At 48.9% G+C, this 14,851-nt stretch overlaps 1 protein-coding gene across 1 annotated transcript in view; it reads right to left on the bottom strand.

The window, feature by feature from the left end:
• Positions 1-4,474: 4,474 nt before the first annotated feature.
• The window catches only part of CUX2 (cut like homeobox 2), a 323,139-nt gene continuing 312,762 nt past the window's right edge, over positions 4,475-14,851 (bottom strand). The window contains exons 21-22 of the mRNA XM_025402227.1: positions 12,882-13,155; positions 4,475-7,511 (exon numbers count right to left, since the gene is read on the bottom strand). Coding sequence (XP_025258012.1) covers positions 6,710-7,511; positions 12,882-13,155 — 1,076 coding nt within the window. The 3' untranslated portion in view covers positions 4,475-6,709. The remainder of the gene's footprint in view (positions 7,512-12,881; positions 13,156-14,851) is intronic.

The raw sequence follows: 14,851 nt of genomic DNA, 5'->3' as shown, positions 1-14,851 counted from the left end.
AGCGGATCCTCCAGTCCCAGAACAGCCTTCAGATAACTGCAGCCCTGGGTGATGGCTTAACTGTAACCTCCTGAAAGACCTATCAGCCAGAATCATCCAGTTACACAATCCCCAAATTCCCAACTCATGGAGATTATGAGAGATAAATGCTTACTCTTTTAAGCCACTCAATCTTGGTATAGTTTGTTATGCAGTAATAGACAACTAGTAAAAGTGATGCTATGATGATCAAATCCATTTTCCAGTTAAGGAAACTGAGTTTCATGGAAGTGCTCTAGAATTACCTGATAGTGGAGATTCAAAGCCAGGCCAAGCTAAGTTCAAAGCCTGTACTTTCATAGCTATTCCCTAGGGGGCTTGAGAAGATCACACATCAGCAAAGAGCTCAACTGTTTCTCCCTCTCATTGTGTGCAAGTAGGGAAACAGACCTGGAGTGAGGAGTCACCATTGTTAAGGTCACCTGGCTGGCCTGTCTGGGTGACGTTCCCTGCCCCAGGCCCCTGCTCTTGGGAGTGGGAGTGCATTCAGTGTCCCAAGTACCTGCAAAGACAGCCTGGTTTCCATAGCAGCACAACTTGGAACCTTGTCTGTGGGGAGGTAGGGCTTCAGAATGACCACATCAATGGCCAGTCAGCTAGGGAGGGCTTGGTTTTGTGCATTTTCCAGGAGGTGGTAGGATGTGGGGCTGCCTGCTTAGTGGGAGGAGCTAAACTAGGAGGGAGGAGGGCACAGAGGCCTGAGGCTCAGGGCCTGCCCTCCGTGCTCTGGCCTGCCTTCTCCCCAGGCAGATGGGACCTCCTAACATCCTCAAAGTGCTAGATTGACCACAGCAACCCCCTGCCTCACACCCTCCATGGCTCCCTAGTGCCCTCATGAGAAAGGCATATTTCCTGCCATGCCCCGAAGTGCTTCACAATTTGGCCCCTTCCCTCTTCCTCCCCACTGCCCTACCTAAACTTCCAGCCTCCTTTGGGCTTCTTCCTCCCTGGTTCTTATCCCAGTTCCACCCCTTGCCTATAGTTCCTTCTGCACTCCTCCTCTACTTCTCTTTTTCTTTTTCTTTTTTTTTTTTTCTTTGTTTTTTTTGAGACGGAGTCTTGCTTTGTCGCCCAGGCTGGAGTGCAGTGGCACAATCTCAGCTCACTGCAAGTCCCGCCTCCTGGGTTCACACCATTCTCCTGTCTCAGCCTCCAGAGTAGCTGGGACTACAGGCACCCGCCACCACGCCAGGCTAATTTTTTGTATTTTTAGTAGACATGGGGTTTCACCATGTTAGCCAGGTTGGTCTCAATCTCCTGACCTCGTGATAAGCCCGCCTTGGCCTCCCAAAGTGCTGGGATTACAGGTGTGAGCCACCACACCCAGCCTACTTCTCCTTTCTAACTCTTGTCATCTTTCAGACATCAGTTGGGATGCCCCCTCCTCCAGGAAGCCTTCCTGGACCCCACTACTTGTGCCCTCATGGCCTCCTGTGTTTCCTCTATCCAAGCTCTGAGCACACAGTAGGTACTCAATAAATGCTTATAGCACTGAGCAGACAGTAGGTACTCAGTAAATACTTAATAGCTGATGTACAGTTGCCCAGTGGCCCCCAGCTGGGCTCTCCACTCTCCTCTGCGCTCTGATCCAAACCTGTCTCCTCCTGGGAACTGTCCTGGCCTTCTCATTGCTCTCCAGCCCCTCCACTGTCCCACAGCCCCCAGTGCAGAATTTCACATTTTGCTGCGCTGTTGCTGCCTGCTTCACTCCAGGGCAGTGGCGGCAGATACCCTGTCAACACCAAAGCTGATGACCCAGAACATGCTTCAGTCCCTGAAGCCCACAGGCACCTGTTCCCTCAGGTTCTCAGGTGGCTTGCACGGTGCCAGACTCCACTCCTGCCAGCCTGGTCCCATAGGGGGCCACACCCTAGGGGTTTCTGACCTCCGACCTTCTCAAGAGCTGTGAATGAACGGAGGGTCTGAAAGGCTAGTCTTTGGTTTTAATTTGAATCTTTACAACCACCTTGTGAGCAAGATGCCATTACTATCATCTCCACTTTATGGCTGGGAAACTGAGGCACTGCATAGTTTAGGCATTTGCCCAGCGTCACACAGCTCTAAGAGGTTGAGCCAGAGTTGAAACCAGGCCATCTGGCTGTTGACTCCCATTTTCCTCACCAGCTCTGATAGGCCATATCCATCCACCTGAAATGTCACATGCAATGGGCTGGTTCAGGAGCTCCAGGGCTGATGGGGGACTGGGCCCTGACCTGCCACCTCCCACCGCCACCACTCCATGATGGGGTGCCCAGGCATCCCAATGGGCCATCCTGCTGGGCTTGGAGCAACTAGTTATCCTAACCGAGACGGCGGTAACTGTCCAACTCTCCCTGCAAGGATATATGGAAAAACTGCGGCAACTGGAAGATTTCCAGACAAAGGGAAAAGGGCTGTCTTGGGACAGGCACATGGCTGGGCTCATGGGTGAGTAATGTTTAGTGCCACTTCAGGGACTGTCCTGACATTACAGGTCACAAAATCCCCTCCTGTAGTCTAATGCACAGAGACTCACTATCATGGGCTGGAAGAACCTACCCCCTACTTACAATAACAATAACTAATAGTTACTGAGTTTTTTCTTTTTTTCCTTTGCGGTGGAGTCTCGCTCTGTCGCCCAGGCTAGAGTGCAGTGGCGCGATCTCGGCTCACTACAACCTCCGCCTCCTGGGTTCAAGCGATTCTCCTGCATCAGCCTCCTGAGTAGCTGGGATTATAGGTGCACACTACCACGCTCGGCTAATTTTTGTATTTTTAGTAGAGATGAGGTTTCACCATGTTGGTCAGGCTGGTCTCAAACTCCTGACCTCATGATCCACTCCCCCCTTGGCCTCCCAAAGTATTGGGATTACAGGCGTGAGCCACTGCACCTGGCATTTTTTTTTTAATAGTCTCACTCTGCCCACCCAGGATGGAATGCAGCGGTGCAATGGCTCACGACAGCTTCCGCCTCATAGGTTTAAGCAATTCTCGTGCCTCAGCCTCTCAAGTAGCTAAAACTACAGGTGCCCGCCACTAAGCTTGGTTAATCTTTGTATTTAGTTATCGAGTCCTTACTGCCATGCAGTTTTATGCATATGCATGTATATTCTTCACAATGACCTTCTGAGCTGGCTGCTATGATACCCCCATTTTGCAGATGAGGAAACTGAGGCCCCAGTTATACAACTAGGAAAGGCGTGATGCTACGTTGGTCAACAGGAAGCCCCTCTTGGCATTTTCCCATCGGGGCTGGGGGCACTAACCACTCACACACTGTACAGAGGTGGGCACAGCTTGCAAGCTTGACTCCTCATACCAGGCCCTGGAGTCTGACCAGCTTCCACCCTGCTGCAGGCTGGTCCACAAGGCACACTTGCTAACCCAGATGCCCACAAGGCCCAGGCAGGTTGCACAGTTGAGGGCTGAAGCAAACCATGGGCATATGCCCCATCTAAAGGTGGCCAGACCTCATCTGGCTGTTGTCACACTGGAACGTGGGCCCAGTGTGGCCAAGATCTTGACTATTTCCTAGAGAAGCTCATGCTTTTTATGGGACATGCCCCCACATTTTAATGTTGGCAATTTTTTTTTTAGAGAGGAGGGTCTCACTGTGTTGCTCAGGATGGTCTCAAACTCCTGGCCTTAAGTGATCCTCCCACATTGGCCTCCTAAAATGCTGGGATTACAGGACTGAGCCACCATGCCAAGCCGATGTTGGCAATTTAGAAACCAGGCTTAAATTTTTTTTTTTTTTTTTTTTCCAGAGACAGGGTCTCTCTCTACTGTCTATGCTGGAGTGCAGTGGCAATCACAGCTCACTGCAGCCTCAAATTCCTGGGCTTAGGCAATCCTCCCACTTTGGCCTCCCAAAGCACTGGGATTATAGGGGTGAGCCTTTGTGCCTTAAAAACTAGTTGTAATCAATAGCAAAGACTTGGAATCAACCCAAATGTCCATCAGTGACAGACTGGATTAAGAAAATGTGGTACATACACACCATGGAATACTATGCAGCCATAAAAGAGGATGAGTTCGTGTCCTTTGTAGGGACATGGATGCAGCTGGAAACCATCATTCTCAGCAAACTATCGCAAGAACAGAAAACCAAATACCGCATATTCTCACTCATAGGTGGGAACTGAACAATGAGATCACTTGGACACAGGAAGGGGAACATCACACACGGGTCCTATTGTGGGGAGGGGGGGAGGGATAGCATTAGGAGATATACCTAATGTAAATGACGAGTTAATGGGTACAGCACACCAACATGGCACATATATACATATGTAACAAACCTGCACGTTGTGCACATGTACCCTAGAACTTAAAGAAACAAAACAAAACAAAAATTAGTTGTAAAAAATACCATTTTGTAAAACATCTCTGAGGGCCCGATCTGACCTCCAGTTTGTACTCCTAGTCCCAGAACAAAGAAGCAAGACACCCAGAATTATTATACAATTCTGTATTTAGCGACTCGTTTACAGAACGTGTTCCTTTTTTTAAAATTTTAAACAAAGTTCATCAATCTCTCATAGAAACGGTTTGTGTATGTGTGTGTATTTTTTTAACCGTTATAGGACGTGAACCTGACAAAGTTGTTCACGGGTCCGCTAGCTTTAAGTACAACAGGATTTCTGTGTTCAAAAGACTATACTAAGTGCTTAATCAAATCCCGTCACACTAAAGCCAAATTTAGTTCTCTAGGAATCGGAGTCTGCGTGTAAGCCTGGATTTCAACGTTGTGTTGGTTTCAACAGTAAAAAGTGGTGTGTTCCCCCACGGTTGTCTTAATTGCAACAGGGTGGTGGTGGCTAAAAGGAGATGTTTCATTTGTTCCAGATTTGATTACTCTGAAAATTGGTCACTGTTTCCTATTGTCAAAATATAAAAATACCTTCATCTGGATAAAAATGTATACAGTGGAAAACTCTTCAATGCATAGCCTGGGTGTATGGAAAAGGTTTTCCTTCAGGGTTTGTGTTTTGTTGACTGTGTGGTGTGGAGACTGCAGCCTGGGCTGGGTGTGAGAGTTGAAATTTCTGGAACGGTCCTTATCTGTCCCCTTCTGGTTGCTGGGTTTTGCCTATATGGTTTCAAAATGCTAGCTACATCTTTGAAACCTCCATCGGCCATCTCACCCGCTGGTATTGCATCGGCATTGATTATAGTCACCTTTTCATCTTCATTCTGGGGAGTCACCCAATTCAGCCTTCCCACGGACAGTTTGAAAAAGGAAACGTAATAAAATCAAGGGAGAGAGATTCAATAACCAATATGGTGGCCGTTCCATCCAAATTGGGAACTCTCACCCTAGAAACCATGCCAAAGACGCTGGAGGAAGGGCTCCTTTGAGTTGGGGGTTGAGTCTCTGCTCCCCAACAGGTCATGCGTTGGAAGGTAGGAGGGTAGACTTGGAGGCTGGGATATGGTGAACATGCTGCGATGAACTTGGCCTTCCAGAGTTCTGCATGGACTTGGAGTTGCAGATGCCTTCCAGAAACAGCACCAGGGTCAACTTGAGAAAGAAGATGGCGAGAAGGGGAGCTGGGATCTCTAGTTTGATGAATCTACTTTTTGGCGCTGGTTACTAAGCTTCAGTGGTCATGGGATGACCAACACTGTCACTTTTGGAAAACACCAAGAGGGGAAGATGGTGGCCACAGTCTTGCTCTGGAATACCCACACTCCTACAAGTGGGGAAACTTCCTGGGTTGTGCCTATGGTTCACATGGGGAAATGGGGTCCCTCTGGTTCAATGCCACTCTCCAAGCACCTGCCTGCCCCATGCCCACCTTTCCAAAGGATCTGGAAACACTTCTTGCCTATAGTTGGACAAGATGGATGTCTGACCTCCATGGCCCACAGGTTTCTAACTAGTGAGACCTGTGTAAGCAGTTTGTTCTGTACCATGATACATCTCTTATAGGACGGTTGGGCCACAGCCCACATCTCTACAACATTTACAATGGCACGGATATTTTGTGTTATAAAGCTTGCAAAACAGACCACCAGAATGAAACACATCCTCAACGGCATCAAGATTTTCGTTTAGAGTCTTTTGGACTTTCTCTTTTTAGTACAGTTTCTGGAAGGGCAGTAGCAATGCGCTGTGTCTCACAGACAGATGTGGAAAAAAATCATGGTTCAAAGGTTATCTAGATTTTGGTCAGTCTTATAGTGTTTTGTGATGGCTTTGAACAATTGTCTTCTTTTAATCTCATCTAGTGGCAAAAACGACACAACTTCAGTGTATACTTCGCAACAGTTGTGACAGCATCCTGATTTTATAACTCTGTAATATCAAAACAGCATCAGCTGGGATAAATTCCAAAGGATCCTTTATTAAAATATCTAAAAGAGGTCTATAAATATTTATTTATTTTTCTAAAAGAGTTTGGAGTTTTCAGGTGAATATGTGGTGCCATTTTGCTTCTGCCTTCTGCAGAGGGGTCAGGGTGAAGAGGAGCAGGGGGTGCCGAAAAGTGGAGGCAATGGCATTTGACCCACCTGCTCACACAACTTCATAGAACTAGGATTACAACAAAAAACGTAAACGGCATAACATTGCTGTCCACATTTTGATGGTTGAGTTCCTCCCTCCCTTACCCCACCCTGTTGAGGAGAGTGAGTGAGAAAAGGAAGGTAGTTAGCAGGGTATGTCCCTTGCCCCCTCACCCTGCTTTCAGAACTCCCACTCCAGGGCCTCCTCCCGATTGGCAGCCCGCTCTAGTCGGTAAATGATGCTGTTCAGGTTGGCCATTTTTTCATGCCGCCGCTGCAAGTTGGGGTTCACCTTGGAACTGGGATGCAAGGCTCCAGCCGTGTCAGCAGTGGGGCTGGCACTCGGCACTTTGGCAGGGGGGGCGCCAGGAGGGGATGGGGAGATGGGAGCTGAGGAGGAGGGGACAGGTGACACAGACATCATGAGGCCTGGCGAGGAGGCGGCTGAGGGCGAGTTCAGTGACACCTCCAGGCTGCAGCGTGAGGACTCTGAGGCTGACTTAAAACTTAAAGGGTCCGGGTGAAGCCGCTCCCCAGCCTCACTCTCCTGGTGGGGATGAAGTGAGGGACAGTCTGGGGTGGATCCACCTGGAAGGAGGGGACTGGGAGCCACTTTTGGGAGTCCGTCATTACCCGGAGGGTCGGGATGCTCCTCTTTGGGGGGACCTTGGCCTTTGTCTGGCTCCCCTAAGTCCTGGGGCTGGCTGCCTGCCTCTTCCTCGGCATCCTCCTCTGTCTGTTCCTGCTTGATCCTCACTTGGGCCTTGTCCTGGGTGGTCAGGGGTGTGCTGTTCTCCTCAGGGCCCTCCTGAAGCTCCAGTTCCTTCATGGTTGGCTTCTGGTCCTCAGTCTCAGAGTCAGGGCTCTGCAGGGTGGGGTCCGGGTGGGAGTGGCCTGGCGGTAGGATTCCAGGACCCCCACTTGGTTCAAGGTCTGGCTCATCCTGGGTCCCCTCCACCAACATCTCCCGGCGCATCCGGGACCTGGGGCAGAGACGACGGTGAGCCTGGGGCTGGACAGGGGACATCCAAACCCTGGACTCCATCTGCATACATGGCATTTTGATCCCACCCACTGCCCTGGGGCTCTCTAGGCACTAAGCCTCCATACTTGCACCATCTTATTAAGTCTTCTCAACAACACCACAAGGTGGGTGCTATTATTATCTCCACTTCACAGGAAACAAGATTCAGAGATGTTAAGTGACTTGTCCCAGGTCACACAGCTAGTAAGTGGCAGAACCGAGACTTGAACTCACGACTACTGAATCCCAAAGCAGATGATCTAGACCTGTGCTGGCCAACATAGCAGTTACTGGCCCTACATGGCTCGAGTGCTTGACATGAGGCTAGTCCAGATTGACATGTGCTGTAAGGGTACAATACACACCTGTTCTTAGGCTTAATACAAAACAAAGTGAAAGGTCTCATTAATAATGTTTATATTGGGCTAAATCAAATAAATGATTATGATTAGTTTTATCTCTTTTTTATGAGACAGTCTCACTCTGTTACCCAGGCTGGAGTGCAGTGGTGCGATCTTAGCTCACTGCAACCTCTGCCTCCCGAGTTCAAGCAATTATCCTGCCTCAGCCTCCTGAGTAGCTGGGATTATAGGCGTGTGCCACAATGCCTGGGTAATTTTTGTATTTTTAGTAGAGACAGGGTTTTGCTATGTTGGCCAGGCTGGTCTTGAACTCCTGACCTCAGGTGATCCACCCACCTTGGCCTCCCAAAGTGCTGGGATTACAGGCTTGAGCCACTGGGCCCAGACCCAATTATTTTCTTACAGCGAATGAGGTCAAGAAATTTTAAATAACTTCTCCAAGGTCATAAAGCAACAGGGGTTTCTGTTTCCTTAGCACCTTCAATGCTGGGGCTCCCTGGCCATTTATGTGAACAATAAATTACACTAATATAGACTATTAGCAGCTATATAGTTACAAACATAATAATAACGGGCGCTTTATTGTGTTGGGCACTAGGTTAAGCACTTTTTGCTGTTTTCTTTTTTCTTTTTTTTTTTGAGATGGAGTCTCGCTCTGTTGCCCAGGCTGGAGTGCAGTGGCGCAATCGCGGCTCACTGCAACCTCTGCCTCCCGGGTTCAAGCAACTCTACTGCCTCAGCCTCCCGAGCAGCTGGGATTATAGGTGGGCGCCACCATGCCTGGTTAATTTTTGTATTTTTAGTAGAGACAGGGTTTCACCATGTTGGTCAGGCTGGTCTTGAACTCCTGACCTCAAGCAATCCACCAGTCTTGGCCTCCCAAAGTGTTGGGATTACAGGCATGAGCCACCACACCCAGCCTGTTTATTTCATTTTCTGTTAGGTTGGTGTAAAAGTAATTGGATTTTCTGCCTTTTTTATTCTTTTTTGTGTGACTTCTTTTTTTTTTTTTTTTTTTGAGACGGAGTCTTGCTCTGTCGCCCAGGCTGGAGTGCAGTGGCCGGATCTCAGCTCACTGCAAGCTCCGCCTCCCGGGTTCACGCCATTCTCCTGCCTCAGCCTCCCGAGTAGCTGGGACTACAGGCGCCCGCCACCTCGCCCGGCTACTTTTTTGTATTTTTTAGTAGAGACGGGGTTTCATCGTGTTAGCCAGGATGGTCTCGATCTCCTGACCTCATGATCCGCCCGTCTCGGCCTCCCAAAGTGCTGGGATTACAGGCTTGAGCCACCGCGCCCGGCCGGAGTCTCACTTTTTTATTCCAGGCTGGAGTGCAGTGGGGGCACGATCTCAGCTCACTGCAACCTCTGCCTCCTGGGCTCAAGTGATTCTCCTGACTCAGCCTCCCGAGTACCTGGGACTATGGGTGCGCGCCACCACACCCAGGTAATTTTTGTATTTTTAGTAGAGAACGGGTTTCACCATGTTGGCCAGATGGTCTCGATCTCTTGACTTTGTGATCTGCCTGCCTCAGCCTCCCAAAGTGCTGGGATACAAGCATGAGCCACCATGCCTGGCCTTTTGTGACTTTTTCAAATGGCAAAACCATTTTTTAAAAAAAATGGCAAATCCTTTAAAATGGATCAAGAAACATTTTTTTAAAAATGGCAAAAACCAGCTGGGCACGGTGGCTCACACCTGTAATACCAGCACTTTGGGAGGCCAAGGCAGGTGGATCACTTGAGGTCAGGAGTTCTAGACTACCCTGGCCAACATGGCAAAACCCCGTCTCTACTAAACAAAAACAGAAACAAAACAAAACAAAACAAAAGTGGCAAAAACTGCAATTACTTTTGCACCAACCTAATATAATAATCTCATAATGATATACTAATCTGATTTGCATTGATAAAGGAGACTGGCTGAGAGGGCACAGGAATTGGCATGGTCACAGGGCTCTGAACCCAGCAGTCTGGCTTTTATTTTCTTGCCCCTGCCTCCCTGCCCAGGTCCTGTGGGGCCCCATCCCAGGATCCTGGGCCTGGAGGAACTGTGACGGATCATCTAGTCCATACCGTCTCTCAATCCCCAATCCCCCCACAAAGGTGACCTTGCCCACCTTCCAGAGTTCTCCCCCATCTCCCTCAGCTCCCTCCAATGGGAAGAGCTTCGATGGGGAGGGACTTTGTCTGTTTTCTGTGGCGTCTGGTACAGAGTAGATGCTCAGTAAACATTTACCAAATGAAATAATGTGTTCTTCTGTAATTATAACCCTTTGAGAGTTCTTTGAGAGTGGAATTCTCTCTTCTCCTTTGTGCAAACTCCTATTCATCCCTCAAAACCCATCTCAAATACCACTTCTGTAAAGTCCTCCCCAGGCAGAATTCCCTTTTCCCTTAGCCCCTTGTTCCTTCCTGTTTCACAGCATTTACTAGATTATAAGTGAAATGTTCTGTTTTATGACTGTAAGGTCCTTAAGGGCAGGGATTGGTTCACTATGCATACATTAGAAACGTTTGTTGAATGAATATGTTGGATAATAATGGAGTGCTCAGTTCCTGTGGGGAATCAGAGGCGAGAAGATGTCCCCATATCCCCCAGGGAGGGAAGGAAATGAGCAGGCTTTAAGGACCTATGTCATTTGTTATTTGGCAGGCTCTGTTCTGAGCCAGATGATAAACCATATTTTATTTTATTTATTTATTTGTTTGAGACAGAGTCTCACTCTGTCACCCAGGCTGGAGTGCAGTGACGTGTTCTCAGCTCAAAGCAACGTCCACCTCCCAGGTTCAAGTGATTCTCATGCCTCAGCCTCCGAGTAGCCGGAATTACAGGCCCCTGCCACCATGCCTGGCTAACTTTTGTATTTTTAGTAGAGACAGGTTTCATCATTTTGGCTAGGCTGGTCTTGAGCTCCTGACCTCAGGTGATCCGCCCACCTTGGCCTCCCACAGTGCTGGGATTAGGTATGAGCCACTGTGACTGGCCCAAACTGTATTTTATAATGCATTTATACCCAGAGTTATTTCATTTGATCTACAATCATACATTGCGGGATAGGTATTAGGTTCCTCATCTGTAAAATAAGGGTGAGACTTGGAGAAGTAAAATGACTTATGGAGGGATTGGGGACTGAGAGAGGGTACGGACTCGGGTCTGTGGGCCCCTGGTGCCCAGGAGAGAGAAGATGCTCAGTTGCTCCTCCCACCAATCTCCTCTTTCCTTGATCCCTTGGGGATCAAGAGACATTCTCTTCCCCTAGAATGGATGAGTGGATTTTCTTCTGTGGTACCATGTGAGTACCAGAGACTTTTCCTGCTCAGGAAGCTTGGCAGGGGCGGGGTGGGGGGTGTTCCTCAGAGACGGTCCCTGAAATTCCCCCATCAAGCATTCTTTACAGGGGTCTCCTCAGAGCCAGCCCTGGGACTAAACTCCTAGGAAGCTCAACCTACTGCAGGCCAGTGACTTGTGAGAACAGGGAGTCAAGAGTGGGAAGAGCTATGGAAAGCAGCAGCCATTGAAGTAGGAATCACCCACTCCCTGAGGTAGTGGAGCCTGAAAAGGATATCAGGGGGGTTTCTTTTGGTTTCAGCGGTGGGAGGGGCCAGGAGCACGAAATCAGGGATCCAACCTAAGGCTCAATGAATAGTCAGGGTTCCTCAGGCCTGTACCCCCAAATACCTTTCCCTGTCCCTTCTTTGAGGCAGACACAGGGCAAACAGGGTAAAATAATAATAAAAATAATGACAATAATCACATCAATACCTACCACATACTATGTGCTGGATATATTTTTTTTTTTTGGAGACAGTCTCACTCTGTTGCCCAGGCTGGAGTATAGTGGCATGATCTCAGCTCACTGCAACCTCCGCCTCCTGGGTTCAAAGGATTCTCCTGCCTCAGCCTCCCACATAGTTGGGACTACAGGCATGCGCCACCATGCCTGGCTAATTTTTGTATGTTTCGAAGAGATGGAGTTTCATCATGTTTCCCAGGCTGATCTCAAATTCCTGACCTCAGGTGATCTGCCCATCTCAGCCTCCCAGAGTGCTGGGATTACAGGTGTGAGCCACTGTGCCTGGCCTACATGCTAGGTATTTTATGTAACTATGTTAGTCTATCAATCCTTTGTGCAACTCGATGTAGATCTAGCTACTGTCCACCCCATTTTACAGGTTAGAAGACTGAGGCTCAGGGAAGTGAGGAAGGCTCCACAGCTGAAAGTAATGGAGCTGGGATTTCTTCCACATTTGCCTGTGATTTACTTTTTTTTTTTTTTTTTTGAGATGGAGTCTTGCTCTGTCGCCCAGGCTGGAGTACAGTGGTATGATATTGGCTCACTGCAACCTCCGCCTCCTAGGTTCAAGCAATTCTCCTACCTCAGCCTCCCAGGTAGCTGGGATTACAGGTGCACACCGCCATGCCAGGATAATTTTTAAATTTTTAATAGAGACAGGGTTTCACCATGTTGGCCAGGCTGGTGTCGAACTCCTGACCTCAGGTGATCCACCTCAGTCTCATTTTTCTTGTTTTTGAGACACGGTCTCGCTCTGTCACCCAGGCTGGAGTGCAGTGGTGTGATGGTAGCTCACTGCAGCCTCCGCCTCCTAGGCTTATGCAATCCTCTCACTACAGCCTCCCAAGTAGTTGGGACTACAGGTGTATGCCACTGCACACAACTAATTTATTTATTTATTTATTTATTTATTTTGTAGAGAGGTCTCCCTATGCTGCTGGGCTGGTCTCGAACTCCTGGGTTCAAGTGATCCTCCCGCCTTGATCTCCCAAAGTGCTGGGATTATAGGCATGAACCACTGTACCTGGCCCTGTGTTCTATATCTAAGTGCCTATGTCGTGGGGTCTCCCATCTCCCAGAGGCTATGTGGGGCTCCCTCCAGGCTCTCGGATGGGGAAGGGGTCCCACCTGGGTTCTGCCACCCGCCCTGTGGGCATGCCCCCATAGTCCCACCTGTAGTTGTGGAACCAGTTGATGACGGTGTTGGTCTTGAGGTTGAGCTGGAAGGAGAGGAGCTCGATGGTCTGCTGTGAGGGGTAGGGTTCCAGCTGATAGGCCTTCCGCAGCGCCTCCTTCTCCTCAGGTGCCAGCACCACCCGGGGTTTCTTGATCTGCAGGAGGCTCAGGTCCTGGGGCTGTAGGCAGGGGCTGGGGCACTCCGAGTGGGTGGCCGGGGACTCGCTGTCTGAGCCGGTGCTGATGAGGCCATAGCGACGTTTCAGGTAGGCTGGAGCCGGGGGGAGAGGGAGGGCTGAGAGGTGCTGTCCCCACCCCATCAGTTCCTGGCCAGCAGGAGTCCCATGGTGGGAGTGCATCTGTCAGGCCTACTAGGAGGAAGCCATCATGCCCTAAGCTTAGGGGCATGCCCCCCAGCCTTTCTCCCTCCTCACTCTCCTGCATCTCTCAACTCCCACCCCCACGCCACAAGATGCTAGCCTGACCTCACCAGCCAGGGAGCCCTGGCATAAGCGAAGACTTAGGATCATTCCTCACACATAGGAAGCACTCGAAACAGGGTGCTCCACGGTATTCTCTCTGTTTTTGTAGAGACAGGGTCTCACTCTGTCACCCAGGCTGGAGTACATGGGTGCAGTCATAGTTCACTGTAGCTTCAACCAACTAGGCTCAGGCAAACCTCCTGCCTCAGCCTCCCAAGTAGCTGGGATTACAGGTGTGAACCACCACCCCCGGCTAATTTTTAAATTTTTTTTGTCGAGATGGGGTCTCTCTCTGTCACCCAGGCTGGAATGCAGCGACACAATCACAAGTCACTGCAACCTTGAACTCCTGCTTTCAAGCGATCCTCCTGCCTCAGCCTCCTGAGTAGGTGGGATTACAGGTGTGAACCACCACCCCTGGCTAATTTTTAAATTTTTTTTGTCGAGATGGGGTCTCTCTCTGTCACCCAGGCTGGAATGCAGTGACACAATCACAAGTCACTGCAACCTTGAACTCCTGCCTTCAAGCGATCCTCCTGCCTCAGCCTCCTGAGTAGGTGGGACTACAGGTGCGTGCCACCATGCCCGGCTCATTGAAAAAATTGTTTTGTAGAGTGTTTGAAATGCTTCTTCCCTGGTGCCGTAAAGAAATAGCACTTGAACATAAATTTAATTTACTTAGCAAGACCATTTTTATACTTTCTGCTGAAAGGGTACACTTACTTGCCAGCAGTTTTGCCACAAGAGTACACTGAACAAAGGAAACAGAGTCATTTATAATCTGATGTGTCCACCCTACTGCTGTGTCCGGTTTCCACTGACTGGAATGGGACCTCACATTCTGTATTTGTCCTGACTAGCTAGCAACTTAGAACTTTTTAAAAGAGGCAAAGGCAGAGGAGAACAAAGGAAGGAGGAAGTAACTTGTAGAACGCTGAGAAAGGTAAAAACACCTTCAAAGAAGGAAAAGGAACAGACTATGACCTAACGCTTGTTTGGACCAGTATAGGCATGCCAGGGCAAATATTTAGGCTAAATTGTGGGAGCAAACATAAAGTACATTGATTTCTTTATCATGGCTAGCAGATATTTAAGAATGTTAGCACAGATCTTTGAATAAATTTTCCTTCTAAGAGAAGTTACTATTTATTCCTAATTAAATCGGGAGGAAAGTCTTTGAAGAGGAACCTTTACTTTATTTTTTACATAGAGGTAGGGTCTCACTCTGTTGCCCAGGCTGGTCTCAAACTCTTGGCCTTAAGCAATCCTCTCACCTTGTCTTCCAAAGTGCTGAGATTACAGGTATGAGCCAACACACCTAGCCTACGATATCCTCTAGATTGTCAGAAGCATCCCTGAATTTCTGAACAGCCTTTGGTGGGCGGTAGGTAAGGACACTAATTTAAATGACTTACTGACTGCATGGTGCATGTTGACCCCAAATCATGAAGATGTTGGGGAGAAAAAAGCCCACTTCAGAATGAA

This window comes from Theropithecus gelada, chromosome 11, assembly GCF_003255815.1.
Source record: "Theropithecus gelada isolate Dixy chromosome 11, Tgel_1.0, whole genome shotgun sequence".
NCBI lineage: Eukaryota > Metazoa > Chordata > Mammalia > Primates > Cercopithecidae > Theropithecus > Theropithecus gelada.
The sequence above is the reverse complement of the archived record's forward strand: the minus strand, read 5'-3'. Positions and strand labels throughout refer to the sequence as shown.